At 40.4% G+C, this 20,222-nt stretch overlaps 1 protein-coding gene across 2 annotated transcripts in view; it reads right to left on the bottom strand.

Annotated features, from left to right (window-relative positions):
* rarb (retinoic acid receptor beta) overlaps positions 1-20,222 on the bottom strand; it is a 146,195-nt gene that overhangs the window by 30,328 nt on the left and 95,645 nt on the right. For both annotated transcript variants that reach the window (XM_023345136.1, XM_005804507.2), the window contains one exon: positions 2,713-2,854. In XM_023345136.1, coding sequence (XP_023200904.1) covers positions 2,713-2,854 — 142 coding nt within the window. The remainder of the gene's footprint in view (positions 1-2,712; positions 2,855-20,222) is intronic.

Here is a 20,222-nt window from a genome sequence, read left to right on the forward strand (position 1 = left end):
TAACAAGGAGTTTGTGAATAGTAGACTGATATTAAATATTGATAATATTGATGGCAAGTTAGTATTAGTATCGGATCATTACTAGCATGTATGATCAATACTTTAGTTTAGAATAGAATAGAATAGAATAGAATAGAATAGAATAGAATAGAATAGAATAGAATAGAATAGAATTACTTTATTCATCCCAGCAGGGAAATTATTAATTTTTTTGTTTTGTTTTGTTTAAGGTTCCTTTATGAAATGTTTTATTTTTGTGTTGTAGTTTCTCAATTTTCACTCTATTTAGAAAAAATACACAGAAACCTTGTTAATATGTTAATATATTTCGTAGTGAGCTATAAACTTTGTCCAAATTCTGTTCAAGTTTTGAACAAAAATAATTCACAAGAAAACCTACAGATCTGAAGTATGATGACATATCAAACCTAAGGAAAAAGTATCTGTATCAGTATTGGTATCGGCGATACAGGTTCTGTATTCATTTGGCATCAGATAGATACCAAAATATGCAGTATCACACACCTCTAGTGTATGTGGGGGTGAATGTGTGTGTGTGTGTGTTGTGATCGCCCCTGAATGTCAGTCCCATATAAAACACTTTGAGTAGTTAGTTTACCTACAGCAGCTCACTAAGAATTCACTCCAAATTGCCTTTGATACAGATCACAGAATGACCTTGTCCCTGACACATAAAGTTTACTTTACTTATTCACTCAACCCATGATGTGTCTGCCAATCTTGGGGCCAAAGGTCACATTTAGTTATGTGCCAAGACAACTGCAAGATATAGCTCAAATAATAGATGTTGCTTACTTGACTGGCATGTTTGTGCTGCATTGTAAATATGGCTCTTTGCTTTTTTGTAAGTAAACACATGCACAGGATCAGGACTGAGGAACGGTGGAACAAGGTCGTCATTGGTCCACAGGGTCTGACTGTCTCAGCTGAAACCAACAGGATGTCCAACAAACTTCTGTGGCTGATGCAACTCCTCCAGGCTGGTTGAAATACCAGACAGGGCATGAAAACAGAACTGAATGAAACATGAGTGTTGCTGCTAGAGTGGAAGTCCTGCAGGAGTCAGAACCTGTAAGACTGATAGCGATGCACTGATACCGCTCGTAATCCACTCACATTCACTGTTCGATATTTTATCTGATATAGTCGCTGCAGTGCAAAAAAAACGGCAAGGGAGAACCAGAGAATGAATCTAGGCCACCACCTTCAAAAATAGAACATAATTTGAAGTGTACTGTACACGTTGTTTCATTGCTATGAAAAGCTACATAACATTTTGCACTTCATTTGCATTTATTACCTTGTTCTCTTTCCTCAGTATATAAGTAAAAGCATATTTGTCTGTGTGTGTGTTTGTGTGTTTTAAACAGTACTGAGTCTATTTTCATTCTGCGAGAAACGTCCCATCATTCTAATGCATGAGGACACATCTTTAGCTGCTTTTTCACAGCAGACATTTTTAATTGTCAGCTTCAGAAAAACATCCACAGTGGCTGTTTTCAGTCAGCCTTCAGCATGTGGCAAACTGAGCAACACCAGGACCCCACAACTGGAGTCAGCCAAATCAAATTAAACCACAATTCATTCCAGTATTTATACTGTTTAATGTCTCCAGAACCTGTTGGTGTGCAGATCTCAGACCACACCAGCAAATGGAAGAATCTCCAGCCAGATCTAAAAGCTGTCCCATTAACATTCTGGATGTCATCAAAACCAGCATGAGCGATACATTATCATTCAAATAAATCAACTTCCATTAACATTGCATGTCCATAAAAATATTTGCATTTAGCCACACGTTTTGTCACATTAGGCTCAAACATTTTAATGTATTTCACTGGGATTTTGTGAGATACACAAACACAAGCTGAGGGAAAATGATATTTAAAAAAAAAAATCTTTATGCCATATAAACTCTGGCATCAACATGTTCCATGTTTCACAGCAGGAGACATTGTGTTAGTGTTTTTGATGCCATACTTTACTTCACTGATACCTGGTAGGACAGCGCCTGTTAGCCGCTATAGCGAGTGACTTACACCAGCACGATACTCTTTGTGTTGTTTTTTTTTCTTGCTTAAAAATACTCCACAAACTATGGTCATTGCTTCTAAGCCAAGTATAATCTGAGCAGTTGTTCAGGGTTTTTTTTGTCTTTTGACAGAGTACTTTGTTCTGTCCTGTCTCCTTTTACTGTACTTAATTAAAAATATGCCTAAGTTCTGCTATTTTTACTAGGGCACAATTCCTAGCTACTCTAGCCACCTCTGTCTAAGGTTGATTTTCTTCATATGGAACTGGAGGTTTCATCAAGGTGGATGAAATGATGAATAATTCCAAATACCAGCAAAGGTTTAATCTAAAACCTTCTGGTGTCTGCCAGGAAGCTGAACATGAAATGGGATTTTTTTTTTAGCAACTTTCTTTAGTCCACACATACACCCAAGGGCGTTCATAATTTGGGCCAGGTATAATATATAATCAAATCACATACTGGTTCCACATGACAGCTCCTCTTCCCATTTTTCATCATATTTGAGGTTCAATTTTGCTTCCAAGTAATATTTGTAATATAAACTAGTTAAAGCTAGTTTTCACAAATGTAAACCATCATACAATGTGTGCTGGAATTTTCAAAAGACAAAAACCTTTCAAAAATCTTGTCACAAGTCAGCTGCGTCAGAGACTTACACTCTTTGGACATTCCCACAGCGAAGCACTTCTGCAGGCGACAGTACTGGCAGCGGTTCCTCGTCACTTTGTTGATGATGCAGTTCTTGTCCCGGTGACACGTGTACACCATGTTCTTCTGAATGCTTCGACGGAAAAAGCCCTGAGGAAACACACCAAGGGGAATGGCGAGGTGAGTAAGGAGTTTCATGTGAAGGAACCCCTCTGAACATCATTGCTCTTTTAATCTTTCAAAGATGCCTGTTTTTATTCATAAATTTCAACAATTACAAAGTATTCTCCTGCCAATGAACATAATGTCACAGCAGTCTGGATAACCATGTGCCGCCTGTTTTGTCTTTCGCTGCCATTGTTGCTCAGAGAGTCCGCACATGCCTGCTGGGAGCTCTGCAGAGCCTCTAATGTTAAGCTCAGACACAGAGTGCTGGTGGGAACAGAGAGGAAGAACCTTGGAGTATCAGACAGAGAGGCTGCTGACACTGTTTGGGAGATTAACCAAGGACTTTGGTTTAGCTGCGCTGGGACGCACCACTTCTGAACTTGACAAGGTGACATTGAGTTCTGTGAAAGACCAAAGCTTCTCGCCTTCCAAATGAATGCTTTCATTGTAATTCAGTGAAACAGCAGAGAAGTAAAAGACCTTAACTGAACCCTAGTTAAGAGTTATTGGTGGCTTAGACAAGAAATCCATGCATTAGAGCAGAGCTTGTGTTTGTAGGACTCTTAACAGATTTTATTACTTTGTCTCGGGAGTTTAGATTTAGCTCAGGGGTTTCATTCCCTACATGGGCCTGGCAATAGCTCTGAGTCTTGTTTGCATCTAATTGACATGCAAACGTTGAGCAAATTTTTAAAATGGTGCAGCAAAGATAAAAAACAAATTAGACGCATTTTCATCAACTGGTTTGGAGCGAATCAGCCATGTTGCGTAGACCATAATTTCATCAGACGTGGCTGTAATAAACAAGCTGCAGATGTCTCAAACTAGCAAGGATCACACAGCTCAGACAAATAGACAGAGTCATCCCCTGTGTGTTGGAGGTTTTTACTCAGAATCAGTTTTTGTTGGGCCTCTGACCACCACCAGCAGGCAAGGTGGCTGAAATGACTTAGCCAGGGACACAATGACAGAGGAGGGTGGAGCAGGGATTGAACCGGCAACCCGCTGACTGCAGGGTGAGCTCTTACATCACATCCTGTGACAGGTCTAAGCTCAGGGTTCCCTTTCTGCACACACTCTCCTTTAGGAGCCATAACTTTGCCACTGTTACTGACATCAGGATCTGCCATGGTTTTCATAACAGATTAAAATAACACACACCAGTTTTCTGTCATACCGTTCCTTCAGGTTATCACTCTGTACGAATCTCATAGCAGCAATATCTATTTATCTCACATGACTGAAACACTGCTTGGCAGATCCTGGGCCTTGTCTAAACTCACATCTGTCTGCATAGAAGGCAATATGCTGGCAGGTTTGCAGCTTTGCAATACTTCCTTCATACATTTTACATCTTCAGCTGTTATATTAGACATTTAGCACTTTTTATTGTTTTAATTGTTTAGGTTGTCATTGCTTTGTGTTGATCTCACATAAAACCCTATCACCTGTGGATGTATTTAGAGGCCACACCTGGAACACACTGCTTTCTGGGTAAAGTCAGCAGAAATCAGGAAGAGATTTGTTGAGCTGCTTCACTCTGGGTCATCCTGTGGAATGACATGGTCATCTGTTCAATCTATTATATGCAAGTTGAGACATGATGGGAATGTCCAACTATCAAAATGCCCAGAAATTAGACATGTTTGGTGTCCCAGAGTTTTGGTGTGTTTTAGTCCAAAATGTGGATTTGTTTTACCATCCAAACCAAACTGTGAAGTGTGGCAGCGTCATGTGGGGCTACTTTGCTGCAGGAAGGACTGGTGCACTTCATAAAATAGATGGCATCATGAGTAAAGAACATTGTCTTGAAATAATGAAGAAACAAAAGGTGAAAAAAAAGATGAATGTGTCTTTGTACATGGTGTATGTAAACGTCTGGTTTCAAATGTACATTTTCCAGCTACCACAAAAGAAGACAGTGAGGTAGACATGACATGTAATGACAGTAATAAACTTTGTAATTTCAAGCTGATGTACAACAACTTTTGTCACTAAGCAAACTGAAAGGAGCTGTTGCATTATCCTGAATGATCCTGATGTTTCTATTGAAAAACAATCATTGTATCAAGGTTAGTCAAAGCTAACCCTGATAGATAAATGAATTACTGGGTCTCATAAATAGAGGCACAACACGTGATCTTTACTGCCAAGACCTCACACAGGAAGCTGAGCCTTGGCAGATTTTTGTTCCTCACTTTGTATTCATTTGCCATTACTGTGAGGTCTTCTGAAATCATTGTCCATCATTCAGGCCTTTTTGCACATGTTCAGAGGAGTTCACACCTATGAGGCCATGGGAGGGTTAAAATTCCATTTACCATAGCTGTCTATGATGGATAGGACCTTGCCTTTTCATTAGTGAGCCAGGATGCATGATGGGTAACAGATTAGATCACAAGACTGAAATGGCTGACTCTGAAGCCCATCTTCCATCGGCCTAAAGCATCTGTCAACTGTGGCACCAACCTCCCAGCAACACAGGCGCTAGTCAAATGCAGCCTTTTGTGTCCCGCTGTGGCATATGACCAAACCGAGGTCAAACCCCCCCACACCTCTATAACTCCACCCCACCATCAGCTGATATTACTCATTTTCTTTAATAGATGCCTTTATCTTGGGAGATGCAGGCTGAGTGTGTTGGTAGAAACTCCCTTTGAGCTCTGATGGATGAATAGAAGCATCCTGCATTCCCATCAGCTGCTATGGAAGTGTGTTCAGGTCGGCTGGAGGAACCAAGGCTACTCTGGTACTTATGTCATTCAGAGCTGGGAGGATGCAGGTCACTTAACCTCAGAAATCTCCGTGTGTGGGATAAGTGCTAACAGTGTTGAAGGCGAAGGGTCGGACTGAGGAGCTGCTGTGTTGTGCCCCTAAAAACGAATCCATTCTGAGACTAATTCTCTGTGTGTGAGCCTGAAATGTTCAAGACAAAAAGATTTACTGGCAGTATGAAGTCCAGGTTTTACTGTTTGGAGCCGCAGCTAAGCAAGAATACATCCTGACTGAAAGGGTAAAGACCATAAAATAGTAATAAGTACTTTTTTAACAAACAGTTATGGATATCCATAAAGCATCATTACAAAATCCAGAGTGACAGCTACTACAGCTTTTATTCCATTGCCACAGACACACAGATTGTTGCCTCTGTTACAGACAAGAAGAGTGAAGGCCAACCAGAGCAGAAAGAACTCTACAAACCTCTTCAGTGTTATCAGTTATTCATGTTGTAGAATGTCCTTATAGATCCTATTTTTAACTTATTTTTACATCTCAAGAACGAGAATATTAAAACTGAATCATAAATGATATCACAGCAAAATACTCTGACTTTTATCATTTAAAATTTCTTAAAAAGGCTTAAAGGCTGAAGCCTGCGCTGACTTTAAAGGGCGGGGGATCACTATGTGACTTTTTTGAGCTGTACATCATGTTATAATGTTATTCCCTCATTAGGGCATCACCAATCCTCAGAGACACACAATCATCCATAACCACCGTGTCTCCTTTAAGGTCTTTTCATTTGTCCTCTTCTTGTTTCTTTCTCTTCCTTTCCTCCTCTTTTGTTGGCCTACAGTCTCGTCGTTGCCTCCAGCGGACACATGACACGAGCGCTGAACTAAGACAGCAGACTGCTCTGATATTTACCAGCGTGCGTCTTGCGGGTTTACTCGTTGGAGGCTTATGAATGTGCAAACAAAAAACACCCTTGAGCTCCTTGTTGTACAAAGGTGTTTACCTCGGTAAAGTGCAGTGGGGGATTTGGGAGGCAGCTGCAGCGCTACATAAATGACAGGATCAGAGGTTTGAGCTGCAGGGACATGCTGAGGATGAATCCCACTTCATGTGCCAGGAAGTAAAGGAGAGCAGAGACGCTAACGTCGGTACTCCACCGCAATGTTTAAACTGAACCAAAACTGTTGCTAAGTGACAATATGGCTGTGCACTCACAACTCACAACTTTTCATTCAGGGAGGGATTTCTGAAAAGTACCATACCTGCTACAGGAAATCAGTTCAAATGGAGCAGTTTCTTATTTCACATATTGTCATGTTACCAGGATCTAGTTGCAATGTATCCTTCCTGCCACATGGAGGACATAATGTAATAATACATTTTATTTATGTAGCACTTACTAAAAAATCCCTCAAGAACACGTTACAGGAATAAAACAAAACTACAACCAGAACACTAAAACGAAAACATAAAAGGAAAACACCTAATGTCTATAACTATGGACATTGAAAAACACAAGAAAAATAAATAAATTAAAAGCTGTTCAGAAAAGGTGTGTTATAAGATGTGATTTGAATGTTGATAGGTTTGGACAGTAGTGCATGTGTTTAGGGGGAGATTTCCAAAGGGTGAAGGCTGTCATGGAGAAGACTCTGTCCTCAGCGTTGACCTGGGGTCTGAGTGCTGGAGGCAGGAAGTTAGCATCAGAGGGAAGGAGTGTAATGATGGAGCAGGTTGGTGAGGTAGCATGGGGATTGGTTATGGAGGGCTCTGTAGGTAAGAAGGAGGATGTGCTGAGAGAAAGGGACCCAAGGGAGCTTCTGGAGATCAAGGTTGATGTGGTCACAGGAGTAAGTGTGTGTGAGCAGGTGAGCAGCAGAGTTTTGTATGTGCTGGAGTAGGGCTGGACAATAAGTCAGTAACTATATATGCAGCATTAGACTTGTCAATATCAATAAATATTACATCTGATAGAATGTTTAATACATGATTCACTGAACTCCGATCCAGAAGCGCACAGCATTCTGGGGGATGTAGGCAGAGGAAAGGCTTTAGCCACTCAACCTCTGTCGGCCACACACTCGGTAGCCTCACTCTTTGATTGCCTAGCAACAACCTGTCGAGTAACTTGTGTTAATTTTGTCAGCCATATTATCCAGCCCTATGCTGGAGTTTATTGAAGACTTTGGATGATGAATATATTGTATTTTTGACAAAAAGAGAGAGAATAGAAAATAAGACTGAAATGACAGGAAAACAGGACAAGAAGAACCTATAATAGAGGAAATCAACATTAAATAAAAGTTGCACACCAACTACAGCAACGGACTCAAAAATGTCAATTATAGGGGAAAAAATTTTAAAAATAAATCACAATCAAGTGAAAAAATTCAAAAATACTTTATTGAACAGAAAGAGAAATTAAATGTTGTAATTCATATTCATTAAAATTCTTCAAAAAATTATTGCAGATAGTGATGGCTGTTGGTAGGAGAGCTCTCCTGTAGCAGTCTGTATTACAGTGAGTTGCAGGAAGCCTCTGACTGAAGACACTGTTTTCCCAAGACAGTCTGACGAAGAGGATGGTCAGAGTTGCCCATACTTTTCTTGATTTCATGAGGAATCCTTCTTTGCATCATCTTCTCCAGACGATCCACAGTCATCCCCAGAACAGAACCAAAACAGAACCAGAACAGAACCAGCTTTCTTTATCAGGTTGTTTTAAGGTCCCTGGTCCAGATGACTGCAGATGAGGTGACACTCTCAACAACAGAGCTACAGAAGATCTGCAGCAGTTAGACACTCAGTTCTTCGGTCTCACAAACTGTGGTCTGTTAGTGAGGTAGCAGCATAATCAACTCCAACTCCATGGTGATAAGCAAACTTCAGGAGGTTCTGATCTGTGCTTGTCTGCTTACTCAGGTGGGCCAACAGGGGTTCTCCAGGACCTCCATGATGTTAGATGTCATGCAAACAGGTCTATAGTCATTGATGACTGATGGGTGAATGCATATAGCCTAAATGCAACCACAAAGAACAAATGAAGAATGCTAAATCCGAAGTGGCAACCAAGCCAGAGTAACGGTAAATTACGTCTTAAGCTTGCTGCTGTAGCCCCTGAACAGCAACCACCAGCTAAAAGACCCAGATCTTGTGACAGATAGAGCCCTTTTCATATGGAGCTCTTTATTAATGCTGTTTAGCAATACAAACACCTGAAGTAGTGGACACAGCCACAGCCACCTGGGAAACGAGGCCACTTCCCTCTGGACTGATAAACTGCACCTTTACCGAGATCATTATCCAACATCTTGTTATCTTAATGGGCGGGGGATTGGATAACAGAGCCACAGCACTGCTATCTTAGGTCTTCTCATTTACAGATTAAAAAACGAAAGTGCGGCCCATTAATTATTCAGCTACAATCCAACTCCTTGTCCACCTGGCCTCCTCCTCTTTCTCGCTCTCTCTCCCGCCCTCTCTGTGCTCCTGACATCAGCTGGCGGCCTGCCGCTCCGGGCCCGGCTCTGAGGCCGGGGCCACACTGTTTTGGGTTGCTTAAGCATTCAGCACAGCCATGGTGGTGTGTGTGTGTATGGGGTGTGTGCGCGTGGGTGTGTGTGTGGGGGGGGGTGTGTGTGTGGGGGTGGGGGGTTGGTGGTGGATTAGCTTTCGCTCTTAATCGTGTTGACATCTTATCACTGCTGTGGAAAGTGGAGAGGACACTGGAGACCCTGGGGGAGAGGCAGGGAGGGGGGTTCCAGTAAAACGAGCACAGGTAGAGTGGGGACCTGGAACACGAGAGGTGTGTGTGCATGTGTGTGTAAAAGAGGGGTGATATTTATCCAGTTTATCCAGTGCAGGCTATTACTTACACCTCAGGTTCACTGGTGAAAAACACCTCAAAGTTCAGCAAAAGGACTCGCAGTGTGCGGACGAGAGGGAGGAGAGAGGACGCTCATGCTTCCTGGAACGTCTCCGTTACCTCTGAAGATGTTTATCAGAAAAATGCCACTGGCTGTCGTCACAAAACAATCATCACAATACAGGTCTCATTCCAAGATTACATTGTTTTTCTATGTATAATTAATTTCTATGTAAGAAATTAGCTGGTTACCAAAAATTAAATTTTTAGCTCTGTTAGCCCTAAGTGGAACAAGAGTTGAACAGTTGAAAACTCAAAAATTGTATTTTTTTTTTCCTGTCAGTGAACACAGCATGCTAAGTGATACCTGGCTGCGCTGACAACAACACTCTCTGATCCGGAAAAAACTCAAAGGTAGCTCTTTTTCATATCAGTGAGGTGTTTGAAAAGAAGCAAAGAAACGTGAGAAGTGTTTAGAACCAAACTAAACCAATCTTGACAAATGTTTATTTCTTTTTAATAAATCCTATAGTGGTATAAATTTCTGTACAGCAACGTGTTACCAGTGATTAAAATTAGGGCAACATGTTTACATATTTTTCATGTTATATAACAATGCCCTGTGGTTAGCTATAATTCATACAACAAAAAATCGGTTCTCATTGTTGCAGCTGTGTGATGAAAATCACTTCATTTTGTTCTCAACGTCATGTTGCCCAACTCTTTTTTATCACAAAAATCCCTGGCAAACTTGGAGACCTTGAAGGATCAGTAGGAAAACCAACGTGACCAGGTCTTGACTGGTCCACTTTGACCTGACCACACTGGAGGAAACAGCAACTTTGCTTTAAGTCACACACTTAGCAGCCTGATCAGAACTGTTAAGAGAGAAACTAATCACATTTTTGACCAATTTCTGGATTGGAATTGGTCAATATACGTTTAAATATACAGTACAGACCAAAAGTTTGGACACACTTTCTAATTGAATTCAATGAGAAGTTGTGTCCAAACCTTTGGTCTGAACTGAGTACAGACCAAAAGTTTGGACACACAATTGTGTCCAAACTTCTGGTCTATATATATATATATATATATATATATATATATATATATATATATATATATATATATATATATATATATATGTGTGTAGACACACAGTATACACAGACACACATAGGACAAGCAACCATGGACACACACTCCACTTGTACCCACAGATGATCTGGAAAGACACACAAACTCCATGCAAAAATCTCTCAGGCTGGGATTCAACCCAGGCCACCTGTGGCACTGGGCAGACATACATGCTAACACCAGTTTCAATTTTAATTTAGTTCAGCTAATTAATATGGCAGAGATCCACAATCAACCAGCTTATGATGTGAACTTGATTACTTGCATGTCAGTTTCTTCATTTTACTATAACAGTTCACACAAGTCTGAGATCGGATATCAGCCAGTAAATTGTGATTAGTCCATTTCTAAAATGTTCTCATTTTTACATGAAAGAGCTGGGAAAAACTGTATATGTGCTACACATTTTAAGTACAACCTCAAGTGAATCAATAGTCAACTCTTATGCAGTGAGAATGATGCATATAAGAAAATGTAATTAGGCCAGACTTACATAGGACTTTTTTACCCTCAGGTAACTTACACTAAGCATTTATAATGTGCTTCTCATTAAAGCAAACACTTGGCTGGGTATCACACCCTGAAGCTTCCAAATGAAAGGCGACACTACATCACTGATCCATGGCTGACAACCCTGAAGACGGCCGCCAATCTTCTTAGAAGTGGCCGTCTGAGTTAGTTCACCCTGAGGGCAGACTGTGCAACGCTCAGTGATAGTGCAGAAAACGACTGAACAACTATTGGTTATTCAAAAATCTAACATTCACTGCAAGTTGAATGTTCTCTGATTCACTGTGTTCACTCCATCACACTCTATGCCTGCATCTTTTCCTGTCACACACACACACCCTCCATAAACCTCCATAAACCTTCTGATTGTCTCTTCTTTTCCTCCTGCAGTCCCGTATTGCATGTGTCCAATATATTCAGTATCCATCCTTTATACGTATCCAAACCATTCCAGCCTGATGTCACTAATGCTTTCCCTCAACTGAAGCTACCTTGATACAATTGTGCTCATAGGTTTACATACCCTATTAGAATTCTAAATTTTTGGGGGTAAGTTTAAAGTTCTCTTTTTAAACTATAATGACTCAGAAAACACCAAACTGGCCCAGATCAAAAGTTTACATACCCCCTAGTTCATCATACCACGTTTCTGATGTCATTATGATTTCAAAAGAGTAAACAGTTGTTTGATAGCAAATGGCTTCATCCAACCACTAACCTTGAGAGAGAAAAAAGGTTTTGTCATTCATATTCTCTGATAAATGGCCAAAGCATTTAAATAAAAAAACACCACAGGATATAAAAACTTATGAGCACAACTTTATTTCTTTATATATATTAGATTTTTTCTGTTGTTCTTGTTCTTTGTACAGTGCCTTAAAATGGCGTTAGTCATAAATTGGTGCTATACAGATAAACTGAATTGGAATTAATTCAAAGGGGAAAAGCATTGGGTTCCAACTGTTAAATGTTATAACTTTACAGCCAGACAAGATTTTCATGCTGAATCCTGCATGAACAGACAAACCAGTGAACACATCATGGACTGAGGATGCCAGGTCTCCTGAAAGAAACAGTCGTTTTTGAGAACCAAAATGGGGTCAGCGGTGACGGTGTGGTTCACATGCTGTAGTAACAGAACACACGGGACAATTAGACAAAAAGAGGCAGTGGCTGCACAAAGGCCTGCTCTGTTACCGTGGCAAACATGAAACCTTAACAGATAAGGCACAAACAGCAGTCAACAGCTACAACTTGGAAAACAAAACAACTCTCTCAGACTCCCAGTCATCTGTTGTGTTCCTCGCTGCAAAATATCCCCTGAAACCCAATCAGTCCCAACCCGACCATCCAAGCACCTGAGGAGCCCAGATAGAGCAGCAGATACTGCGGGCCCTGAGCAGTGAATAAGGGGAAAGTAGAAGGAGCGGTGGGACTCACCCCGGCCCGCTCTGAATAGCTGCACACAGAGAACTGGAGACGGAGCGAGAGGCAGAAAGGCAACAGAGAAGAGAATGAGAAGGTTTCAGATCACAACCACAACACAGATGCTCCACTGTTGCACCAATCTTCTCACCATTCTGTAGGTCTGTATGGCCCAAACCTGACAAGGGTCCCTTGCTCCCCACTGAGATTCTGCTCAATAACAAATCAACAAAAAAAGAGACAGCCTGCTGGTTTCCTCTGTAGTCAGTCCTGCTGCTGAATTACTGGGTGTTTAAAAAACCTCTTAATGGATTCATGTCTTACTGCAGCAGCACAATCCCACACTGCAACCGTTCCTTCATTAATCTGAGTTCATTTGATTCAGTAGAGGAATAAAACAAATTCTGTTAAATTGTTTTCAATGTTACCTAGGGTGAACAAAGTTAGCCAGCATGTAAGATATGCTTTATGATCTCTATTGTGATTTTTTTTTCAGTGCTGTGAGAGAAGAAGAAGAGAGGAGGAGGCTGGTCATCCTTTCTTACCTTCATCCCCCTCATGTCTGTTTCATATTATATTTACAGGTTTTTAAACAATGTTCCTCTTCAGAACAGGTTGTTCTTGACATCTAAAATTAAAAATATGTTGATATGCAAGTAAACAATTAGTCATTTATATATATTAAAGGCCAGAATTATTACTCAGTTAGGTAATTATAAGGGGAAATCTTATGTAAATCTGAGTCACTTTGATGGAAAAATCCATCCATCCATCCATCCATCCATCCATCCATCCATCCATCCATCCATCCATCCATCCATCCATCCAACCAACCAACCAACACATTTATCCTCAGGTGCTGGTGCCCATCTCCAGAGGTCCTGCGGAAAAATTTGCTTTTTAACTCGTTTATATTTCTTTCACTGCAGTACATTGTGATATTCTTTCCACTGCTACAAAATAAATCCTAAAATCTAATTGGTAAACCATAAAATGTCTCATTAACATTTAAAAAACGCAGCAAAACAAGTTGCACTAAAACAAGTTGCTCTAAAACAAGTTGCTCTAGGAAGAGCCTCAGATCAGAAGTAAACCAGGGTCTGTGGAGCTACAATAACCAGAAATTCAGACCAAAGCATTGCAGTTCTACTTTATATAGATCACAAGTGAATGACTTACATGTGAAAAGGAAGTTTTTGAAAGTTTCTGTATAATTGCAATAATGTAATGTTTTTAAATGCTTACAGTAACAATAAAAATTTTCGAAAGAAAAAAAAAACATTTGAAAAGGAAGGATTTAAAAGCATGATAAATCCACTTTAAAACAAACTTCTGTATCTTGCAGAAAAGTTAGTTGTAACAGTTTTGTCTTATTTCAAGATATTTGCACTAGAAACTCAACCAATAACATTTGATAAGGTTTTGTTTTTGCAGTGTGCCTTTTGGATCCCGTCTTCTCCTTATAATTATTCCAGCCTTGTGTTTTTTTCTCTTCCCCTCCATCTAAGCATAACATGGTTTGTTCTGCTGTTGGTTTACAAATACATTAAAAATCCAAGTGATACGTAAAGGTGGTTATATGATGGAACCTCCTGGTAAAAAGGCAGAACACATCCCATAAAGACATGCTTCCATTAATGAAGCTGACATCCCCAACCTGACAGGACCAGAGTGGAGCTCTGCAGTCAGAGCTCAGCGTTGTTCTGACTATCCGTTTCGCCGCTGTAAGGAATAACAGCAGTAGGTCAACAGCTCAACCCCCACGCTGCGTCAGCCTGCTGCTGTCACGCGAAGAAGGAGAATTAAGTGTTTTGTGAAAGAAACTATGCTCTCCTCCTCACTGTGGAGGAGAGCATACACAGACACACACACACATGCCATAGTTGACCGTTTAGTACCTTTGTTGTTGTGACTGTTTCCAGTTTTGGGTCATGACCAAGAGCCTTTTGCCACAAGACGTTTTTCACCCGTGTTGATCCATTGTTGCTCTGGAGACATTTTTATGTTTGCTTTGATGATTAATATTATTGTCCTAGAAACTACTTATAAGACTACAGTAAGAAAAAGTGGTTAAGATTTGGGTTACGCCAGTCATTAGAATATTATCAGACAAATAAAAAACACTTTTTATACAGAATTGTGGGCTTAGTGAAAAGTATATTTATTACCTTCTGAAAGGTTTTATTTGCAAAAGGTACTTTTAATCTGAGCGTCATTACAATAGATTTTCTAATTTACTGAGATGTGTCTAAATTATTACAATTCTAAATAAACTTCCTGGCATATTTAGAACAAATATATTCAATAGCATGGAAACACTGAGCTTGGATGACTACAAGCCCCAACTCAGACTGAATATATTTGTTTTATACTCTGTCCTCCTTTTTCTTCTCCATTTCATTGACCTTGTCTGAGTTAAGTAAAGTTGTATGATTTCTTCTGTTCATTAACCAATGAACTGAAATATGAAGTAAGTTCATCAATGGAGCAGCAAACATCGGTCTAGAGAGAGTAGAAGAATATCACTTTGTAATACATCCTCCCCCCCTCAGCCTCTGCCACACTGACCTTCTACGTTTGATTTTCCTCTGTTAGTCCAGGCCTTTTTTGTTGCACAGAGATGACAAATCCCACCATGAAGTGTGCACCGAGGAGAGCCGTATAGATTATGGTCGCAGGATGAGAAAGATGGAGCGACAATTTTCTTTCTCTGCACTAAACTGTCAGCTGAAGCAGGATCTCTGTCATCAGCACTCTGTGCCACCAGCTGGTGGCAGGAAGGAAACAAGGATATGAGGAGGGCACAGGACTCGGAGGCTGCTGCGTGCGATCGCTCAGCCACAAACAAGCACAACAGAAGATATTCATTTCTGATTAATGACTAATACTAATAAACTATGTGGTACAGAAGAAACATCTTGCAGAAGCAGTCTTGCTATCGCCTCCAAAACATCCTGCATTATTCATTATTACACCAAGTGGATATATTTTTAGCATTGTTTGTGTGTTCGTCAGCAGGAGACCTAAAACAACATGCAATCTGCAAAATACTCTGTGACAAGGATGGAGGTCGGGTGTGTGTGTTTGAGGGTGGAGTGTGTATCATGCTCCTCTTACAAAGAAAAGACCAGAATGAGTCGCAGACCTTTAGGTGAACCAGATCTTCCTGGACTTTCTGGGCAAACGGACTGGAGTTGGGTTAAAGTGAACTAAACTGGGCTGGTGTGAATCCATCCTTAAACTGGGAGCCGTGCCACTGACAGAGCTGCTGTGAGAGTTAATAGTGGGAGGCTGTGGAAAAACATTGAAAAAATTGAAAGAGAACCAAACATTAAGTAAGAAGTTTTCTAAATCATTCCTCCTAAAATCTCTATTTTTATTCTCACCTTAGAATGCACGGGCATTTGCAGCCAGTATGACAAAATGCTCTACAGCCTGTGCAATTTGCAGCACAGTCCAGTCCTGTCCATTAAATTGTCAGGGTCAAGCTTGAGCATCCACGACTCTCCAAGTAAAGGGCACGTCATGCTCAGACCAAACCGAAACAGTGAAACAATAGAAATGAGTTTCTATAGCAGCATGAAAAAATATGTGCGCAACAACTTAATACAGCCGCTGAAGCGATCCGAATTGTTAAACTTCCCCCAACATTCCATCCCTGTGTGTGGCTTTGGGGAGAAAAGAGGAGCAGACAGCGCTGGGAGTTCAGAAACACAACAGTGTGTCAGCCAGTGTGAGCATTCAGAATGCTGAGCTCATTCACAGGGGTTGTGGTCCCTCGCTTGTCAAACCAGTTCCATCAAGCTAATCCCACTGAGTCGACACCTCGGGACCCAACAAGAAGAGGAGAGAGAGGGGAGGAGAATTCACGGCTCAGAGTTTTGTCTTCATGCTTTGAGAGCTGTCAGCGCGAGCGACACGCGTGCCGAATCACGCCCTCCTCTCTGGACATCTTATGCAAACTAGTCCCACGACGTCACTGCCCATACTGCTCCACTAACGAAGACAGATTTACTGGAGACTTATACCTGCTCTGGTTTCTCTTATTCCTTAGTTTAGCAGAGAAGTGCAGGAAAAGCAACGTGAAGCTTTGCACCTTCACTACAAACATGTCCTGCTTGCTAACTGAAAGGTGAAAGAAATGCTTAGGTTTGCGTTTCTTTCTGCCAGGAGAATTATTGTGATGAAATCCATGCTAAGCAGCCGCTGCTGGTGCTGAGTTTTAAAATATTTTTGAGAGATTCAGCTGCAACTTGCACTGCTCTCTATAGAAAGGCTCCAGAGATGAGCTGGGTTTTTCTGTCTTATGTATGCCAATTTTTTTATTGAGAAAACAGCAGAAGCGTACTCACTTTTACTGTTCAATGCGGGTAAAGAGAATTAACCCTGCCGGGCGTCCTAGACAGACATAGATTGAAAGAGGAGCAGCAAAAGCAAATGAGGTGGATTAGCAGAGCTAGCCAACAACTGATGGTGTCATCCAGGTCATGCTGCTGTAGGATCTCTAAGTATAACCAGTTTGGGCTCATCATAACAATCTTTGGTGTTACTGAGGGAAAATGAGTGAAGTTAGAAATGTTCAACTTCTGTGAACTGCTTAAGAAGCCAGTCAGAGGAAGCACATAGAAAAAGAAGAAGGAAGTGTTTTCTACAACATGTCAAGATGTGTGTGTGGGCGTGTGTGTGTGGCTCAGTCAGGCGGCCAGAGAGAGAGAGAGAGAGCGTCTGATAACAGGAAGGCTGAATGGACTGTTCCACTCTGTTAGAAGAAGTTTGTGGTTTTCCAAAGGAAGTTCTGTCTCTTGTCAGAACTAAGTGTGAGGGTTGGAAACAATTTGAAGTCTGTCTTGACTTTGTAAGATTTGCTTGACTTTGGGTCAACACAGATGAGACTGTCATCTTTTGCATATGCATGTGCTTCTGGAGGTCCATATGCCATGGCTCTGTTTTAACAATTCAAATGAGCTCTGTCCAACAGAACACATCAGCTGAGGCTGGGCAACACACTAAATGACACTTGCCAGGATCAAAAACACAGACATTTTTCAGTGCTTATGAGTCTGTACACACGCAATGAATTTAGAGAGCAGTTCAGTGGCTCTGGGCATGTCTGCTCAGCCACCCATGATTTCCTTCAGTTGTTCTCAACAGTTGGAGTGACTTTGACAAGAAACACCAGAGGCTCACTCACAAATCCATCAGCAGGCCTGGTACTCTTATGATGTGCTGTTGGTGGCACAAATTTCCAGGGTATGGGGGCTCAGAGTACAAAGCAACATATCCTGCAAAAAGACAAAGTTGTCTGTTTGTGGGAAATTACTGTCAAACCTAGAGAATCAAGAAATCCCATAAACAGAATGAACCAGTGGTGTCTCTGTATGCATACAAGTTTTCATGCAAGACGCAGAAACATGCATGTACATATACATGCAACATGTGTATGGCTGCATGTAATGACAGAAAAATGTAATGTTTCAATTGTTTCTTTTTGTTTTTATGATGTAAAACACTTTGAACTGCCTTTGTTGCTGAAATGTGCTATAAAAATAAAATGTAGTTTGATTTTTATTTGATGTGGATGGTTGATTGATGTTTTGTTGCGTATGGTATAATTAATTGACTTTTGAATAATATAAGTTTTTTTTCTTCAAACTTCTCCTTTTCTATCATTACAAAATTGTTATAGCTGTCAACAAAGTTACAGTGAAATGTAACATAAAATGTGGTTTAAAAAGTTCTTAAATCACATTCCAGCTACAGGACCAAAAATGAATCGTAATGCACATCCAACATGTTTTTCTCATGTTTAATGTGCATCAAACATGCACAAACTGTTGAGAAGTAAAACTAAAATTCAAATGTTGCTTAAAAACAAGTTTTGTTCCACTGATCCAATCTCTGCTACACCTCTACAAAAATGTAAGGTCCTAAATAAAAGCAAGTTTTAATGAGGAACTCCTCTTGAGAAAAGAGGATAGAATGGGAGAAAATCCCTGTTAGTGTATCTTTACAATGTTTTCATTTATTCAATGTTATGATCACAAACACTACAGTTTTGCTATTTTATTAAAGATTGTGGTCATTTTCAAGGCTTGAACAAGCAATAAAACTGATCAAACCTGAATGAGTGATTGGGTGAATATCAATAGAGCTTAAAATATAAATGTATATAAATATGAGAAGAATCTAAGATAAAACACAAATATGTGCATCCTTGGGCAGAAGACTTCCCTCATTCAAGTGATTCAAAACATTTTAGGAAGAACTGAAGTGGCTCTTTGCCTGACCTTCCACAATGAATGTACTGAACATGATGTAATGTTTGAACACTGATCAGTGGAGGAGTTTATTCCACAGCTTGGCAGATATCACTATATGTGTCTGAGCTTTCTTCAACAGGTCCTCTACATGCACACAGATGAAGCCCCCACTCTGCCTTTGGTCTATTTCTGGCTTTAATTGGCATATTCACCGGGGAGTAAAAGGCTCCTCTTGTTGTGTAAAAGCCTACAGCTGTACAGAACGCTCAGCTGCTTCTGCTCAACAGAAAGGCCTCGGCCCCGGCACAACACACAACAATGGCTTCACCAGGGAGACACAGAGATGAAAACATTCTCCTTTTACAACAGAATGTCACATAAATCAAATCCAAAATATTTTATGTATGCTTTTTTTTTCCCACATCAGCAGCATGTTTGTTTCATCAGAAACTTTCCATTAGATGAACTGGATTCACTATCTGCCATAAAATGGACTCGACCACAGCCATGTGATGATCATGTACATATCTGTACAGAATGTGTCCAGCGTGCTGTTTGTCACTCACCCTGAACACTTCCGCGAGGTCAGAGGTCATGGCAGACCTTTGTGACTGTTGCTGGCTTCTAATGGAACACCAAAAGCTTGAGTTGACCCAGAGAGCGATGACTCCCCCTGGGCCAAAACCTCCAGAGGATTCCTGACATTCCTCTGCTTCACTTACACACATCTGAGTCCAACTGCACAGGAGAATAGCAGCAGCCAACCATCCAGGAACTAAGTACCTGGAATACACCACTCACTTCCTGTACACACGAATCTGACATGCTGACTTATCATTTTCAATTTAATGCAGTTCCACTCAGTTAATTTATTTAACTCCAATTCACAGTAAACTTCCTTTTCAATCCAATCATACAACCAGATTCCAAGTCAACACTGAAAAAACACAAAACCAAAAAGTTTTCTTTTTCTAGATTCTACAAAACTAACTTATACAGTAATGTTTCAGCAAAACACAAGAGCTTGTTTTAAGTCCATGATTCTTTAATATGTATTTTTTAGTACTAGTTCAACTAGCAGTTTTTTTTCACTTTTAACAAAACTTTCCATGTCATAAGTAAAAAAAAAATCTGCCAGTGGAACTAGTACATTTTTTGATAGGTGTGCTAAAAGGCTGTTGTATTGATTCTGGAATTACACAAAAATACAAACCCACTTTTCAAATGTTTTCATGTAAAACTGGTGAAAATAATTGACCATCCTTCTGTGTACGGCCGTGTGTTGGTCAGTTACAAAAATCCCAATAAAATGTGAAGTTTCTTTTTGTAATGTGAGAAAATGGGACAAGGTTAAGTTGTATGAATATTTTTTAAGGGGATGTTTAAATATACAGTTTCCTAGCAACAACTACTG

The sequence above is a fragment of the Xiphophorus maculatus genome, chromosome 13 (assembly GCF_002775205.1).
Source record: "Xiphophorus maculatus strain JP 163 A chromosome 13, X_maculatus-5.0-male, whole genome shotgun sequence".
Lineage (NCBI taxonomy): Eukaryota > Metazoa > Chordata > Actinopteri > Cyprinodontiformes > Poeciliidae > Xiphophorus > Xiphophorus maculatus.